At 37.6% G+C, this 18,148-nt stretch overlaps 1 protein-coding gene across 5 annotated transcripts in view; it reads left to right on the top strand.

Moving 5' to 3' along the window:
- Rbm27 (RNA binding motif protein 27) overlaps positions 1–18,148 on the top strand; it is a 72,601-nt gene that overhangs the window by 44,005 nt on the left and 10,448 nt on the right. For all 5 annotated transcript variants that reach the window (XM_070036307.1, XM_070036310.1, XM_070036309.1 and 2 more), the window contains 10 exons: positions 2,884–3,033; positions 4,443–4,587; positions 5,473–5,626; positions 7,897–8,193; positions 10,510–10,650; positions 13,190–13,309; positions 14,220–14,294; positions 14,405–14,569; positions 15,806–15,910; positions 16,009–16,200. In XM_070036307.1, coding sequence (XP_069892408.1) covers positions 2,884–3,033; positions 4,443–4,587; positions 5,473–5,626; positions 7,897–8,193; positions 10,510–10,650; positions 13,190–13,309; positions 14,220–14,294; positions 14,405–14,569; positions 15,806–15,910; positions 16,009–16,200 — 1,544 coding nt within the window. The remainder of the gene's footprint in view (positions 1–2,883; positions 3,034–4,442; positions 4,588–5,472; positions 5,627–7,896; positions 8,194–10,509; positions 10,651–13,189; positions 13,310–14,219; positions 14,295–14,404; positions 14,570–15,805; positions 15,911–16,008; positions 16,201–18,148) is intronic.

Raw genomic sequence — 18,148 nt, forward strand, 5'->3', positions numbered from 1 at the left:
CAAGTGGTAGCACATAAGTTATCCTTTTTTTCTTTTTTTCCATAAGTTATCCTTGAACAAAACAGATCAGGGACAGTACCCAGGTCCTGAGTTCAAGCCCCAGGTTTGTGCACGCATGCATGCGCGCCAACACACACACACACGCGCACACACACACACGCACACGCACGCACACACACACACACACACGAGATGAATCAACAGTTATTTTGTAGGTTGGTGCATATAGCATATAAGTTTTAGAATTGGCATTTGTAACCATGGAAGCTATAATTTTATGTATCACCTTCAAAGTATATAATTCTTAAATATATTGAAGCAAGTAGATGAGATTTGCTTTTTTTTTTTTTTAAAGTCTGTTGTGGGGCCTGAACTCGGGGCCTGGGCATTGTCCCTCAGTTCTTCAGCTCAAGACTAGTGTTTTACCACTTGAGCCATAGCACCACTTCTGGCTTTTTTTTCTGCTTATGTGGTGCTGAGGAATCAAACCCAGGGCCTTATGCATGCAAGACAAGCAATCTATCACTGAACCACCTTCAGCCGGAGATTTGCTTTTTAAAGCTATCATTACAATTTATGTTTCTGTTGATAGGGAATATTCACAGTTAAATACTATTTTTGAATCTTTTTCTTGAACAAAAATTAAAAAGAAGATTAGAACAGAAACTGAAATAATTAAATGTGAAGCTCAAAGAATACTCTTAGCACATAATTGTATTGTAGCCATCTAACTATTGAAGTGAGTCATTCAGTTTTCTTGACCAACCATTGTTAAACAGCTTTGGCTCAATACAAGCTTTGAAAATGAAAGGCAAATTCTATAATAGGAACATCATTGTGACAATAATTTACAAAGTTTTCCCAGATGTCCTCCTCTGGGGAAAGTAGCACAAAAATGGCCCTGATGTCTAACTTTGGACATTGTTTAACATTTTATTAGAGGGAATCAGTTTTAATCTATTGATGCCATGTGCTGCTTTCAAAACTAGAAGGAAAAAAGTATGAGCAATGTGAGAAGGATACTGACTAGCAGTTCTTGTTCTTGTTTTAGTACTAGATGTCTGAGAATCACTTGTATTTCAGTGGTGGTTTATTGTTTAGACTCAGGTTAGTCTATTGATGCTTTGTGAAAAGAGAGGATTTGCAGATGATCTGGAGTTAGGGAATACAGTATTCACAGGAAAGGTTTTCTCTAAGAGTGTTGAGAGTGAGAAATTTGCATTAGAAACTTCTGAATCCTAGTAGTGCTTATTACTTCCATTCACTGCCTTTAGAGTTTTAGGATGCTCACTGTAGGGATCATTGCTGATCTTACTCTGAATCATAGAAGTGACTTTAATAAAGAATTAAATGTGTATTATAGCTTATACTTGGTGTGGATTACTCAAGGAATTTTTCCATTACAAAAAAAAATAAGACTGGACTTCTAAATTCTAATTATGAAAATTAGTATAGTCTTTTTTTTTGGCGAGTCCTGGGGCTTGAACTCAGGGCCTGGGCACTGTCCTGAGCTTCTTTTGCTCAAGACGAACGTCTACCACTTGCCACAGAGCCATTTCTGGCTTTTTCTGTTTATGTGGTACTGAAGACTGGAACCTAGGGCTTCATGCATGTTAGGCAAGCATTCTATCACTAAGCCACCTTTGCAGCCTCTACTATAGTCTTAACCTTTGCAGTTTCACTTTTTATGGAGTGAAGAGGATAAATGTCATTTGGTTTTCTTTTTTAGAATTTCTTTTAGAATTGCTTTTAACACCAATAAAATTGTTCACTTAGCCTTAGAATTTTTAAAATGGACTTTTGATGAGACACATAGGGAAAACATTAATTAAAAAATGAATTGGTGAGGTGGGCTCCAGTGGCTCACACTTATAATCCTAGCTACTTGGGAGGCTGAGATCTGTGTTCCCAGTTCCAAGACAGCCCAGGGAGGAAAGTCTGCCAGACTCTTACCTCCAATTAACCATTAAAAAGTCAGAAGTGGAGCTGTGGCTTAATATAGTGCTAACTTTGAACAAGAGAGCTCAGGGACAGCACCCAGGACTAGCACATGCATAATAATGAGATGATGATGATGATGATGATGAAGAAGAGGGATGACAATAACAACTATAAATATAAATTTTATGTGACCAAATTCTTCTTTTTGAAATGTGTTTTACATATGAAACCAGTTATTGTCTTTCCAGTTTAAAGTATAAATCAAATGAATAATTGATAATTTTTTTTCTTTTCCTAATTAGGAAAGTTATGAGGAAGGCCAGGCACAGTAGCTCACAGTTGTAATTTCATCTATGTAGGAGTGAAAATCCAAGGATTGTGGTTTGAAACCAGCTCAGGCAAAAAGTTAGTAAAACCCTTTTGTAAAGTGTACATGTGGCATCTGCATGTAATACCTGCTACATGAAAGGCAGAGGTAGGAAGATTGAGATCCATGGCCAGCTCTGGGCAAGTGAGACCCTATCTGAAAAATTACAAAACAAAAAGATCTGAGGGGATACCTCAGGTATTTGTAGGATGAGTTCAAATTCCAGTACCACCAAAAAAAAAAAAAAAAAGAAGTACAGGAATTGAAACCTAACATTTGTGTACATGAAGATTTATCTCAAAAATATGCATTAAAGTTCATATTAGTTAATTAATGTATAAGACAGAAATGGCTCAATGAGTTTTGAGATACATAAGCATTTGGGAATTAATACAGTTTGTGACAGCGCTGTTTTTTTAATCTTTTACTTCCAAAAGTACTATACTGTAACTTAAATGAAATATAAATGGATGTAATTACATTTGTTGAAGAATATGCATCGTTAGTATTTTAAAGTAAATAAGAAATATTTTTTAACCTCTGTCTCATTTAGTATGTATTTTATTTTCCTTCAGATACTTATGAACCGGATGGCTATAACCCAGAAGCTCCTAGTATTACCAGTTCTGGTAGATCACAGTACAGACAATTCTTTTCAAGAACACAGACACAGCGCCCTAACCTGATTGGCCTAACATCTGGAGACATGGATGCAAATCCAAGAGGTGAGAATGGCATGACCTTTTTCTGATGGTAAATGTTGTGTAGCAGTTGTAATAGAGTTTCTGCATTTGTACTGCTGACCTAATTTGAGGAAATTAGAGGGACTTATACACTTTGAAGGGCACTTTATTATAATCTCAAATGTTCCTAATAGCTTTGTCCCCCAAATTTTAAAGTATAGTATACTTTATTTATTTATTTATTTATTTATTTATTTATTTATTTATTTATTTATTTATTTATTTATTTATTTTTGGGTCTGGTGGTTGTGGGGCCTGAACTCTGGGCCTGGGCGCTGTCCCTCAGCTCTTCAGCTCAAGTCTAGTGCTCTACACTTGAGCCACAGTGCCACTTCTGGCTTCTTTATTTTTTTTGCTTATGTGGTGCTGAGGAATCGAACCCAGGGCCTCAGGCATGCAAGGCAAGTGCTCTACCATTGAGCCACCTTCTTAGCCCCCTAGTATACTTATTTTAAAAAGACAATGCTAGCCGGGCACCCGTGGCTCACACCTATAATCCTAGTTACTTAGGAGGCTGAGATCTGAGGATCGTGGTTCAAAGCCAGTCCGGGCAGGAAAAACCACTAGAAAACTGGAAGTGGCGCTGTGACTCAAGTGGTAGAATGCTCGCCTTGAGCTGAAGAATGCAGGGACAGTGCCTAAGCCCAGAGTTTAAGCCCCACGACGGACCAAAAAAAAAAAAAAAAAAAAAAAAAAAAAGACAATGCTATTTATTTATTTATTTATTTATTTATTTATTTATTTATTTATTTATTTATTTTGGAATTGATTGTGGGAATTGAACTCAGGGCCTGGATGCTGGGTGCTGTCTCTGAGCTCTTTTGCTCAAGGCTAGCGCTCCATGGCCACTGGTTTTGTTTTTTTCTTTTTGCATCTAGTGGTGATCTGTATTTTAGTTGATTATTACATTGAGTTGCCTTTGATTTTTTTTAGACTTTATTATTTTTTTAAAATGAAAGAAAAGCATTTGTTTATTTTCTTGCTCTTAGAAATTTCTTGCCGATCCTTTTTTTTTTTTTGGTCGGTGGTCGGCCATGGGGCTTGAACTCTGGGTCTGGGCACTGTACCTCAGCTCTTCAGCTCAAGGCGAGCGCTCTACCACTTGAGCCACAGCGCCACTTCCGGTTTTCTGGTGGTTTATTGGAGATAGGAGTCTCACAGTCTCTCCTGCCTGGGCTGGCTTTGAACCTCGATCCTCAGATCTCAGCCTCCTGAGTAGCTAGGATTACAGGCGTGAGCCACCAGCGCCCGGCTGCTCTTAGAAATTTCTAAAAAAGGAAATGGTAGTAGTTGAGTGCTAGTCACAGTATTTTTTTAGCTTTTGGATTAAGTATTTTAATCATTTCAAGTTCCTTATGAAACTTAGTAATGTGAATTTTTGTTTTTAACAGCTGCTAATATTGTCATCCAGACTGAACCTCCAGTTCCTGTTTCAATGAATAGCAACATAACCAGAGTAGTTCTTGAGCCTGATAGCCGGAAAAGAGCAATGAGTGGTTTGGAAGGACCACTGACAAAGAAACCTTGGCTGGGAAAGTAAGATAATTTGCTGATTTGGAATGCTCAGTTTGTGTTTTTTTTCTTTTTTCTTTTTGTTTGTATTTTCTTTATAAAATGGTTACAGTTGCTATCAGTCGGTGATTTTCAAACTGTCTTAAAATTGTGGTTTGAGCAAACGTTGTTGGAATGTTCTAAAAATTGAAAAGCCAATATGTTTTCAGAGTAGATACTTGTAATTTTACCTACATATTTGTATACCTAACCCAATATTGAAAATTATTGAAGGCCTGGGGAAATGGTTCAAGTGGTAGAGTGCCTGCTAGCAAGCAGGAGGCCCTATTAAGTAAAAGTACTGACAAAAAATAAAAATAAAATAATAAAAAAAAAGTCTTAAGAGGCTTGAAGTTAATTAGAAAAGAAGAAAAAAGTTTTCTTTTTGCTTTACCATTAGATTTTTCTTTTTTAAGTTTTTTTTTTTCTAAGCTTTTAATTGTTTCAAAGGGTTACAAGTCAGGTAAAAAGTAGTACATTCCTTTTTTGGACAGTGTCACCCTTTCTCTCACTCCCAGTTTTTCCCTCCCTCTCTCCCCCCACAGAAGTTGTAAAGTTCATTTTAATCAGTGTCTAGTGAGTACCACTGCTACAGTGTGCGCCACCATTAAGTTTTTTTTAACATGGCTTACTATTTTTTTTATTAAGTAGTTGTACAAAGACTAATATGATGGTTAATATAATCTCTGCTTTTGTAACATTTCATTATTCAGGTATTTTTTCCCCTTTCACTTGTTTTGTTAAAAGAAGGTATAAAAATTGCTCAATAATTTTTTTAAAATGCTAAGGCATAAACTTCTTCATTAATGTTTCTTTTGGTTAAGCATGATGTTAAGAGAATTAACCAACATCTATTAATATTTTTTCTAGGCAAGGGAATAACAATCAGAGTAAACCAGGATTCTTGAGGAAGAATCAGTATACAAACACCAAATTAGAGGTCAAAAAAATCCCTCAGGAATTGAACAACATTACAAAGCTCAATGAACACTTCAGCAAATTTGGAACTATTGTTAATATCCAGGTAAATGTGACTATATCAGTGATAGAATCCATACATTTTATGGACCTTAGGAAGTATTTCTTTCAGCTCATCTTAATTAAAATGAGTCAGCTGTAATTCTAATCAGCTCTGCTAAGTGCTGTAAACTCTGTATCTGTGTATACATCTTTATGATGGAATTGGTAAGTTAAATTTATTGTTGTGAATCATTTGGTTCTTTTCTTTTTTTTTTTTTTTTTTGGTCAGTCGTGGGGCTTGAACTCTGGGCTTGGGCGCTTTCCCTCAGCTCTTCAGCTCAAGGCGAGCGCTCTACCACTTGAGCTACAGCACCACTTCTGGTTTTCTGGTGGTTTATTGGAGATAGGAGTCTCATGGTCTCCCCTGCCCGGGCTGGCTTTGAACCGAGATCCTCAGATCTCAGTCTCCTGAGTAGCTAGGATTACAGGCGTGAGCCACCAGTGCCCGGCTCATTTGGTTCTTTTCTATAGCTCATTCCTGGCAGATGCTGGTATAGTTGCTGAATTTAAAAAAGAAATTCTTTTTGGTGGTCCTTGGGCTTGAACTCAGGGCTTAGACACTGTCCCTGAGCTTCTTTTACTCAAGGCTCATACTCTACTACTTGAGCCACTGTGCTACTTCTGGCTTTTTCTGAGTGGTTTATTGGAGATAAAGAGTCTCACAGACTTTTCCTGCCCCATCTGTCTTCAGATCTCAGCCTCCTGATTAGTTAGGATAATAAGCATGAACCTCTAGCTCCTGGCATTGGTTCTTGAGTTTTTTCATAATTCTATTTTTGAACAAGTGACTTTTTCTCCCCTAGATACACTTGTGTCTTATCTAGGGGGTTGAAATTTTTTGTGATTTCTAAGATTATAATCTTGTCCATTGACCACCATACTCTGGTGAAATAGTGATTGGTAGTGTTGGGTCTATTCTTTGAAAATTTTAAGCATTGTAATATATTGTCCAAGATCAAATAGCTTTATGTTTTGCCATCCACTTAGCTATTTGAATTTGTTAATTTGTAGTTGAGTATTAGACTGTCATTAAGGGTACTTGAAAATTAGTGTAAGTTGAAATTTTAGTCTTATTATTTCAATACAGCTTATCAAACCAACATGTAATTTTGTTTATGAAAGTATTACTGGAGAATGTGGGTTGTTTTGTTTTTGTTTTTGTTTTTTTGAGACAGGGTCTCACTGTATAGTCCAAGATGACCTCAAACTCACAATCCTTCAGCTTACTGAGTTCTAGGATTACAGTGTATACAACTGCATGGACAAGTGTTCTTTCTATATAAATAAATATATGTTATGTATTTTTATATTATATATGTTTTATATATATCATACATTTTCTTAATTCAGGGGCCTTTGCATGACAAGTGCTCTACCACTTGAGCCAGGTCTCTGGCCCCTTTTTGTCTTGTTTATTTTCTCTCATGTGTGTGTGGGGGGAGATTGCTGGTATTAGGGTTTGAACTTGGGGCCTGGGCTCTGTCCCTGAGCTCTTCAGCTCAAGGTTAGCGCTCTACGACTTGAGCCACTGCGCCACTTCATGTTTTCTAGTGGTTAATTGGAGATAAGAGTCTCATGGACTTTCTTGCCCAGGCTGACTTTGAACCGTGATCTTCAGATCTCAAGCCTCCTGAGTAGCTAAAATTATAGGCATGAGCTACGGGTGCCTGTCTTCAATTTTTATATTTATGTGAAGGGGATATATACACACATTCTCTTTTTTAAAATGCTTCACACATTAGAAATGTACAAAAGATGTTAACTGTCATACCAAATGTCCTCCATCCTTTTTTTGCTAAATTTTGCCTAAATCTTTTTTCTTTACAGCATTCAGCTAAATGGAGATGGCGTAATGTAGGTAGTTGTAATAGCTACTCAGACTGCTATAACAAATGTTATAGACTGAAATGTTCAGGTCAATTGGGTCCAGGTGGGGACTTTTTTCCTGTCTGATAGGCAGCAGCTTTTCACTGTGTCTTCACATGGAGAGAGAGAAAGGGGGAATTGTTTGTCTGTGAATCCTTTGTAAATAGGGCCCCAAACTTCGAACTTAACTTTGATCTTTTTTTAACTATATTTTTATGTCTTCTTTTTTTGGAAGTTGCATTTGCCAAATTTTGCCACTTTGCTTTTAATTCCTAAATGCCGATTGATATTAGGGCTTTACTTAAAAAATTGGGTAAGGGAGCATAATTTAGTGCATAATAGTGGACTATATGTAATTATAACTTCTCTATTTATAAATTAATGTTGCTTCTAATATTTTCTTTAAAGGTGGCCTTTAAGGGCGATCCAGAAGCAGCCCTCATCCAATACCTTACCAATGAGGAGGCCAGGAAAGCCATTTCTAGCACAGAAGCAGTTCTAAACAACAGGTTCATTCGAGTCTTGTGGCATAGGGAAAATAATGAGCAGCCGGCACTGCAGTCTTCAGCACAGCTTCTCTTGCAACAGCAACAGACAGTGAGTCACCTCACACAGCAGCACCATCATCTACCGCAGCATCTTCATTCGCAGCAGGTGATGGCGACACAGTCTCCTCCCTCATCGGTGCATGGAGGCATCCAGAAGGTAATCTGGCTCACTAGGGATGAAAGGTTCTGGTCCTACTCTCTAAATCAGTATTTTTTACTTCATAGTTCTTGAATCTTTTACTTTAAAGCTAATGATGACTTCCATTTGCAAACCAGCATATGATCTCCTAGGAGCTGATGAGAAATGCAGCTCTTGGGCCTGACTCTATCCTACTGAATCAGAATTTCTGTGGGTGAGGCCCAATAATCTGTTTCAAAAAGCTCCCCTGGTGATTTTTACCTACCCTGAAGTCTGAGGTGTGCTGTTCTATATCATAATCACTTACTTAGGTGCAGATTTCTGGGCATCACATGTAGGGCCACATCCATAGAGTTAATCTCCACATATGAATCCTATGAATCTACAAGTTTATTAAGAAAAATTCTGATGTAATGCATACGTACTGTTAACCACTGCACTTTGAATTTAGGACTACTGTGTTTTGAAAGTTAGCTTTGTTTCAAGACCCATTTGTCGGGGCTGGGAAGATGGCTCAGTAGTAGAGTGCTTGCGTTGCATGCATTAGCCCCGGGTTCAATTCCTCAGCACCACATAAGCAAAAAGAAAAAAAGCTGGAAGTGGCACTGTGGCTCAAGTTGTAGAGCGCTAACCTTGAGCTGAAGAGCTGAGGGACAGCGCCTAGGCCCACAACTGGACCCCCCCCCTCACCCCCCCCCCCAAAAAAAAGACCCATTTGTCCTGCTTTTTCCTATGTAGAAAAATTTTACTCCTTTTTAAACTGGAAGGTGGGCATCAGTGGCTCATGCCTGTAATTCTAGCTACTTAGGAGGCTGAGATCTGAAGATCGCAGTTTGAAGCCAGCTTGGGCAGAAAAGTGCCTGTGAAACTTTTATCTCCAATTAACCACTCAAAAACCAGAAGTGGAGCTGTGGTTCAACGTGATAAAGTTCTAGCCTTAAGCAAAGGAGTTTATGGACAGAGCCAAAGCCCTGTGTTCAAGCGTTACAACCTACAAAAAAAGAAAAAAATACCCAACAACCTCCCACCCCCCAAAACAACAACAACAACAACAAAAAACTCTGGAGAACAAGCTAGATGACTCATTCCTATAATCCTAGCTACCTCAGAGGGATTGATTAGGGAAATCCTGGTTCTAGGCCAGGAAAAAAGATCCCAGCTCAACAAATAAGCCGGGAGGCATACGTAAGAAGATTGATGTTCAAGGCCAGCCCAGGCAAATAGCATGAGATCCTATCTGAAAAATAACAAAAGCAGAAAGGATTAGGAATGTGACTCCAGTAGTAGAATGCTTGCTTAGTAAATACAAGGTCTTGGGTTCAGACCCCAATACCACCAAAACCAAGCATTCCCCTAAAAAGTTCATATTGAAAGCTCCAGGAAAACTAGGGTTTTTAAAGTTTTTTTCATTCTTTCGTCTTTTCCTGAGATGGAAACTCACTGTGTGTAGCCTAGGCTGGTCTTAAACTTGTTACCTTAGCATCTCAAGTGCTTTAATTACAGATATTGTCCACCACGATGGCTGGGACTTGGAGTTTTGATTGTTGTTGATTTTATTCCTGATGCTAAATATTGGAATGAAGAAAGGAAGAAAGGACAAACTGACAAGTGCATTACAACTGTTAAGATAATGATCTTAATGATGATTTCCACCCAGGTGTTTACATGTTTAAACTAAATGCATTCATACTTAAAGAAGAAAAGTGAGCTGGAAATGATGACTCATGCTTGTAATTCCAGCACTCAGGAGCTGAGGCAGGAAGATCAAATGGGTGAATAGTGAAGGAAAGAGTGGTACCATTACCCCTGGGACTATTAATGTTCTGTTAATGTAGTTTAGAATTGCACATTCCATACTGTTCTTCATACTCAGCTACTGTCAGATAAAAACCATCTTCAAAGTATTATATATTGGAGACAACATGAAAAAATTCTTATTTTTATATATATGTAATTTATATATATACCAAATATACATCCATAATATATATACACTATATATGCACAATATAGATGCACAATATATGTGGACTATATATGTGCACTGTATATATGTATTTATATACATTTTGTAGTGACACATTAGTTTTTGTTTTTGGTGTTGGGAATTGAACCCAGGGCTTGGTGTATGCTAAGCACATACATGCTCTATAACTTCTGAAACCCCAGCTGTTATGACATATTTTACACATCCAAAGAAGTAAGACCTTACAGAAAGGTACCCTCCAGTTTCAATTTTCTGATTTTCTTTACTCAGGGTAGTCACTGTTCAAACTCTGCCATTCCTGATCATGTTTTTACATTTTTACTACATGTATGTTTTTGTATTTGCAGATGATAGGCAAACCGCAGACACCAGGGGCATATGTTCTAAACAAAGTTCCTGTTAAACATCGTCTTGGACATTCAAGCGGTAGCCAGAGTGATGTGTCACATGTGTTGAATCAGTCTGGTGGTGCTGGGGATGACTGCCAGGTATGCATTTCTGTGACTCTCTTATATGTTTGGTCATTGAGTGACACACAACCCAGATTTGTTAAGTGTCTTCTCAATCAAGACAAGCGTGACAGTGGACCTAAGTGTGGCAAGTTACCTCCCTAATTTCCATAACCCAGTTAGAAAAACAGATTTTTTTCGGGGTGGGAGTGGGATGCCTGTCCCGGGGCAAGCCCCAGGACTCAGGGCCTGGCAGCATCCATGAGCTTTTATGCTCAAGGCTAGGACTTTACCACTTTGAGCCACAGTCTCATTTCTGGCTTTTTTGGTGGTTAACTGGAGATGAGAGTCCCACAGACTCCCCTGCTTAGACTGGCTTTAAACCATGATCCTTAGATCTCAGTCTCTTTTGTAGCTAAGATTACAGGCATGAACCAGTGCACAGCTGAAATTTAGTATTTTAAAAAATCTAAATAGAATAATTTTAGTTACTGTTATTTTTAATTAATTTTTTAAAATTAATTTTATTTTTTGTTTATGTGGTACCAAGGAATAGAATCAAAGGACTCATGCATGCAAAGGGAGTACTCTACCACTAAGCCACATTCCTAGCCCTTTAGTTGTTTATTAATATATACTTATTCTTAGTCCATTTCTTTAACACTTCTTTTTTTGGTATGTGATTGTGTGTGTGTATGCGTGTGTACTGGTACTAGGGGTTGAATTCAGACTGGGCACTGTCCCTTAGCTTTTTCACTAAAGGCTGGTGTTCTTCCACTTGAACCACAGCTTCACTTTTGGCTTTTTGGTGGTTAATTAGGCATGAGTCTCATGGACTTTCCTTGTAATTGGCAGGCTTCAAACTGTGATCCTTAGATTACAGCCTGTTGTGTAGTTTGGATTATAGGCATGAGCCACTGACACCTGGTTATATAATGTATTTTAGTCATATTCAACACCTTTTGTAATCTTTCTTATCCTTCTTTCCTCTCATCATTTCCACTTTTCGTAACCTTGCTTTTCCTCTCCTTCTGAAGCTTCCTCAAATGAGACACCAGGTATAATACTTGTATTTGTGGACTGGCTGTCTTCATTTGTAATTGCAAAAAAAATTCAAATGCACACAATAGGGAGTAGGTTGTTAAAATGTAGTACACATAATAGAATATATATGTAACTTGTACAGAGGAACAAGGAATACTTTTAAATATACCATGGAGTGATTATCTGTATACATTAAGTAAAGAATGCAAAATGAATTAGAAAAGTATATTGCTGGCCGTTATTAGTGTAAGAAAAGAGGGTCAGGGAGCACATGCTGATGTACAAAATAATATTTATACAATCTTAAGTCTAATGGTTGTTGTAAGTGTAAAAGAAGCTAGATTATGACTGGTCTTGCTTTGTAGATTTTTGAGTTGGAAATATATAAATGCTGAATGTGATAATAAAATTAAATGTTTTCTAAAACTTGAAAAATGAGAGTGCTTTAAGAAAACATGATTTGGTTATGTATTTCTTGGGATATTTACTGAGAACAAGATGGAACTGTTCTTTTGTTTGTTCATCTGCCCACCAACCAACCCAGGCGTTCTCATGTTTAACCTAAACATATTTAGATTAAAAAATGAAAACTGAGCTGAGTATGATGGCTCGTGTTTTAAATTCCTGTTTAGAAGGCTGAGACATGAGGATCACAAATTCAAGGCCATACTGGGCTACACTGTGAGAACCTATCTCAAAAAAGAAATAAATTTTGCTAGAGATGTGGCTCTGCAGTTGAGCTTCTGACCATGTCTGTCCTGAGTTCAAATTTTTTTGCTGCCAAAATGAAACAAAATCTTTTTGTCTGTATTAGAGATAAAGCTCAGGGCTTTTGCACTTTCTAGTTATTCCTCCTCCTCCTCCTCCTCCTCCTCCTCCTCCTCCTCCTCCTCCTCCTCCTCCTCCTCTTCCTCTTCCTCTTTTCTTCCGTGTGTGTGTGTGTGTGTGTGTGTGTGTGTGTGTGTGTGTGTTTTCTCAGAAGAATGGAATTAATTTTTTTTTTTTTTGGTCACTGGTGGGCCTGGAATTCAGGGCTTGAGCACTGTCCCGCACCTTGCCACTTTGAGCCACAGCTCCACTACCAGTTTTAGGTGGTTAATTGGTAATCAGAGTCTCATGGACTTTCCTACTCAAGCTAGCTTTGACCTCCCCGCCCCCTTCCCCCCCCCCCCCCGTTTTTTTTGTTAGTTGTGGGGCCTTAACTCTGGGCCTGGGCACTGTCCCTGAACTCTTCAGCTCAAGGCTAGCACTCTACCACTTGAGCCACAGTGCCGCTTCTGACTTTTTCTGCTTATGTGATGCTAAGGAATTGAACCCAGGGCCCCATGCATTCAAGGCTAGACTCTACCATTGAGCTACTTTCCCAGCCCCCTGGCTTTGAACCCTTATCCCTTGATCTCAGCCTCCTGAGTAGCTAGGATTACAAGTATGAGCCACAAGTGCCCAGCTGGATATAATTCTTCTGAAGATGATTTCAAGCATTTTTAAGATATAATCATGTATGTGTTGTTTGTTTTTTGTTTTTGCTTTTTAGATATTTTCACCTCCAAGCCATCCAAAAACAATTTATAGCTCCACAAACTTAAAGACATCTTCAAAACTTTCTTCAGGGTCTAAATCTCATGACGTTCAAGAAGTTCTTAAAAAAAAACAGGTAACATTTTCGATTCTTATACCTTACACAGGAAAGGCAGAATTCTTAAGTCATTATGTTAAAACCTTTAAATTAGGTAATATCAGGGCTAGAGGTATGGCTCAAGTGGCCTTGCAAGCAGAAAGCCTTGAGTTCAAACCCTAACATAGCCCAATATTATCATGTTGTTATAGAGCTACATCGAAATGCATATACTTCTTTATTTAATGAACTCTAGAAAAACAAAAAGAGATGAACAAACAAAAAATGCATAGCTGGGTTTCAGTAGTCACATCTAATTCAAAGAATAATTTTGGTTTTTGTACTGGGTATTTAACCAAGGGCCTTGAGCAGGATAATTCATGCTCTATGACAGAATGATACTCCTGTAGTTTTTTGTTTGTTTGTTTTTTAAATTTCATATCCCCACCCCCATTTGAGTGTGGTATGTGATATGCTGGGGGTCAAACTCAGGGTCTGGTACCATCTACATAAGAACCCTACAACTGAGCCACATCCCTGTTTTTTTTTGTTTTTTTTTTTAAAGACTGAGTCATTATATAGTTCAGCCTGGTCTCAAACTCAGTCATTCTGCCTCAGCCTCCCAAGTAGTGGGATTATAAGTGTATACTCCATCCCTCCCCAGCTGTTGGTCTCAGCTTTTTTTTTGTGTGTGTCAATATTAGGAGTTAAACTCAAGGCCTCACGCTCGACTTAGCTTTCTTACTCAAGGCTTGTGTGCAGCCACTTCAGCCATACCTCTACAACCCAGCTAATTATTTTAGTAGGAGGAGAAAAATCTGTCTTAGAAAAAGATGACTCTGGAGGTATGAATTGAGATATAGTTGCATTATTATTATTAGAATATATTAGCATTATTATTGGCAAATTTTGTTGTTTTCACTGATTGCTTCTTTACTGGTCTATATAGGAAGCCATGAAGCTACAACAAGATATGCGGAAGAAGAAACAGGAAATGTTAGAAAAACAGATAGAATGTCAAAAGGTAAGATATAGGACTCATTATTTACATGTGAGAATTGATGAATAGAATTGATTTGCAGAGTTATCCATAATAGTAAAGCATAAGCTTACATTTTACTGATTATTTTGTAGATGCTGATATCCAAGCTAGAAAAAAACAAAAACATGAAACCAGAAGAAAGAGCAAACATAATGAAGACTTTGAAAGAACTTGGAGAAAAGATTTCACAATTGAAAGATGAATTAAAAACATCTTCTGCAGTCTCCACACACTCCAAAGTGAAGACAAAAACAGAGGTACCTATATTTTACACTTAACATAGGGCTGTTAGCATCTACATAGGCTTGGTACTATGAAAGTACTGTGAGACCCTTAGATATCTACTAGACTAATGAGTAAAGTAACCTGAAAAGAAGTTACTACTAAGCTATCTCCCTCTCTTTCTCACTCCTGCCCCTCCTTACTGATGAATGAATTCAGAACCTGTGCTTGTTAGGTAGGGGTGCTACCCACTTGAGCTCTTTTGTTCGAGCCTTCTATACCCCCAGTCTAAGATTTCTTTGTGAAAGCGAAGTGTGATGGAACTTGCATGTAATCTTAGCTTCCTAGACCAAAACAAAAATTACTTTTAAAAAACATAATGAGGGCTGGGAAGGTGGCTCAGTGGTAGAGCGCTTGCCGTGCATGCATGAGTCCCTGGGTTCAATTCCTCAGCACTACACAATTAGAAAAAGCCAGAAGTGGCGCTGTGGCTCAAGTGGTAGAGCGCTAGCCTTGAGCTGAAGGAAGGAGGCCTATGCTTTAAGTGGTAGTGCTCGTGCTTAGCATGTTTGCTTGAGTTCAGTATTGCAAAAAAATAAGTGAAATAAAAGCCCCCCATATAATAAAAACATTGTTTTTATTGAGATTTCTTTCTTGTATTAGAAGAACATGAGTACTTTTTGCTTCCTTTCCTTTATTCCCATCCCCCTTCCTTTTTTTAAGAGATAGGATCTTTCTATGTTATTCTGGCTGATCAAGAATTCTTAGGCTTAGTAATCCTTCTGCCTTAATTTTACAAGTAACAAACACTATAGGTATAAGCCACTGAAATCTTACTATATGTGTATTTTGAAAATTAGAGTATGCCTGGGAGGAAATAGTAAAAACAATCTCTCACAGTTTGGTAGTAGTTATAGGTTCTAATATGAAAGGAATTCTGTAGCTGTTAGCTTTGTAATATTAATATCTACTCTATAATTTATTTTGCCCATTGTGTTTCATTTAAGCACAGTTATATGAAAAGTATTCTCAGCTCCCTCATTTCAGTGACTCTGTCTTGTTCAGTAATATTACTTAGTATTTCCAGTAAGAGCATAATGATCTCTTTGTGTTTACAGTCTTGTGTCTGTAAGGTTACTTTTCTTAAAACATCCATATTTATTGCATCCTTCTACTCAAAAAAGCAAGCTGTGTCCTTGTATACGGTAATGTTCTGAATGAGAACTTGGAAGTTATTTTAAAAAACACCTTTTTACTCTTTGTTTCCAAAGGCCCAGAAAGAATTACTAGATACTGAACTGGACCTCCACAAGAGGCTGTCCTCAGGAGAAGACACAACAGAACTAAGGAAGAAACTCAATCAATTACAGGTTGAGGTGAGATTTAACCTGCTATATTTAATATCTCAAAAAACAGATTTTTCTCTTTCCTATTTTACAAGGTTTCTATTCCATTCCCTTTTGTTGTTGTTTAGGCAGCAAGATTAGGTATTTTACCTGTGGGTCGAGGAAAGACCATGTCCTCTCAAGGTCGAGGAAGAGGCCGAGGCCGTGGAGCAAGAGGGAGGGGCTCACTAAATCACATGGTGGTGGACCACCGCCCCAAAGCACTAACCGTTGGGGGATTCATTGAAGAGGAAAAGGATGAATTACTTCAGCATTTCTCAGTAAGTTTTCTAAGTAGTGAATACTAACTTGAAAAACATTGTATTCAGCATTTTCTTTGCTACAGTCTGTATAAATATCAAATGATACATAGATTAGAAAATTTAGTTACGAAAGCATGGATATTGGAAAATTCTTAATATATTTGAAGGTCAAGAGGTAGGTCTTGCTTTGTAATTCCATAATGTTCCACATAAACACATTTGTAATGATAAGTTGTTCCAAAGCTACCTTTGATTTTTGTTTTAGGATTATTACATGGTTTCCAGGTATTTTTAGTCAGTAAGTAAAAGTAGTCTAGGATAGAGGCAGAATTCAAAGATTTATTACAAGACATTATATAGGTAGAAGACATTATTTTAGTTATTTAGTTATTCTTTGTATAACATGGCAATTGTTGACTTGTATGCAAATATATAAGTAGAGATTTTCTACAGTCAAAATATTTATAATTTTGAATGGAGACTTGAGTAGATGTGTAAGTTTTGACCCAGAATTCATGCTCAGATTGGTCTCTTTCCTTCTCAAAAGTAGAACCATTTTAAGGGCTTGGCGGTGTGGCTCAAGTGATAGAGTGCCTGTCTAGCAAGCACAAAGTTTTGAATTCAATCTTCAGTACTACAAGAAGAAAAAAAATAGAAACATTCTAGAACCTTGAATAGTGTTTAGGTTTTATGGACATTTATTAAGTGTGAAAGGCAGCCCTCACTTGACTGATGGGGTTGTGTCTGGGCAGTTGTAGAAGAAGCAAACAGAGCTAAGGTAGGAGAAAGGACTTCTAAAACAAAAAAGTGCCACTGATTTTGATAACTTTTAGAGTGTTGCCAGGTAATCTAGAGTACTAGAAATATACCCCAATAATAGCTACTTGGGCAGATGGGTATGGTGTTCTTGATAATAATGCTCAGGCATTGTTGTGGGTAAATTTAGTATTCTGAATGGGAAGCTTCTTAACTTCTTTTGAAAGTCACAAAGTCTAAGGTAAAATCTGTATTTCTGAAATTCTGCTGTCACTTTTAACATCAATGATTGAAAGGATTCTGTATGAAGAAATGATAGATAGTGTAAGTATAAGGATCTGATTCTGAACTTCAGAGATATGGATTTTTTTTTTTTTGGTAGTACTGGGGTTTGAACTTAGGGCCTCATTCTTCATGTTTTTTTAGAGTTCTTCAGTTTTTGTTGCCTGGGTTGTTTTTTGTTTATTGTTTTTCCTAGAGCTGAGGATGGAACTCAGGACCTTGTATTTACCAGGCAAGTGCTTTTCCACTGAGTTCAATCCCCAAACCCTCCTTAGAGTTCTTGTATCCAGCAGTCTACTTCGAAGAATTTATCATAAAGGAATTTCAGTTGTACCAATACAAATGGTGCCTATAAAGTATTCTCACAGCATTATTAGTAGTAAAATGAAAGCTATCTAATTGCCCAAAAGTATTTTGCTGCCATTAAGAACATAGTCTAAAAGAGAAATGTGTTGTATGAAAATTTTTGATTGACTTACTAGGTTGAAATAAAAATGAATACAAAGTTATACATAAGTGAAACTGTAGTAAATAGTTCTGGACAACAGAATTCAAGTTCATTTAAAAATTTTTTTCCTGGGCTGGGAAGGTGGCTCAGTGGTAGAGCACTTGCCTTGCATGCTCGAGGCCCTGGGTTCGATTCCTCAGCACCACATAAGCAAAAAGCCGGAAGTGGCGCTGTAGCTCTAGTGGTAGAGTGCTAGCTGAGCTGAAGAGCTGAGGGACAGCGCCCAGGCCCAGAGTTCAGGCCCCACGACCGGACCCAAAAAAAAAAATTTTTTTTTTCCTCCCTATATTCACTTTTAGGATAAACCATTAGTATTTTTATACTATATATTTTAAAACCAAAATCCAGGCATATGTTGATTTTATTCTCTTAGAACCAAGATACTGATAAAATATATATAATTTAAAATAATTGAGTTGA

The sequence above is a fragment of the Dipodomys merriami genome, unplaced genomic scaffold (genome assembly GCF_024711535.1).
Source record: "Dipodomys merriami isolate MVZ:Mamm:240054 unplaced genomic scaffold, mDipMer1.0.p SCAF_27, whole genome shotgun sequence".
In the NCBI taxonomy this organism is placed as follows: Eukaryota; Metazoa; Chordata; class Mammalia; order Rodentia; family Heteromyidae; genus Dipodomys; species Dipodomys merriami.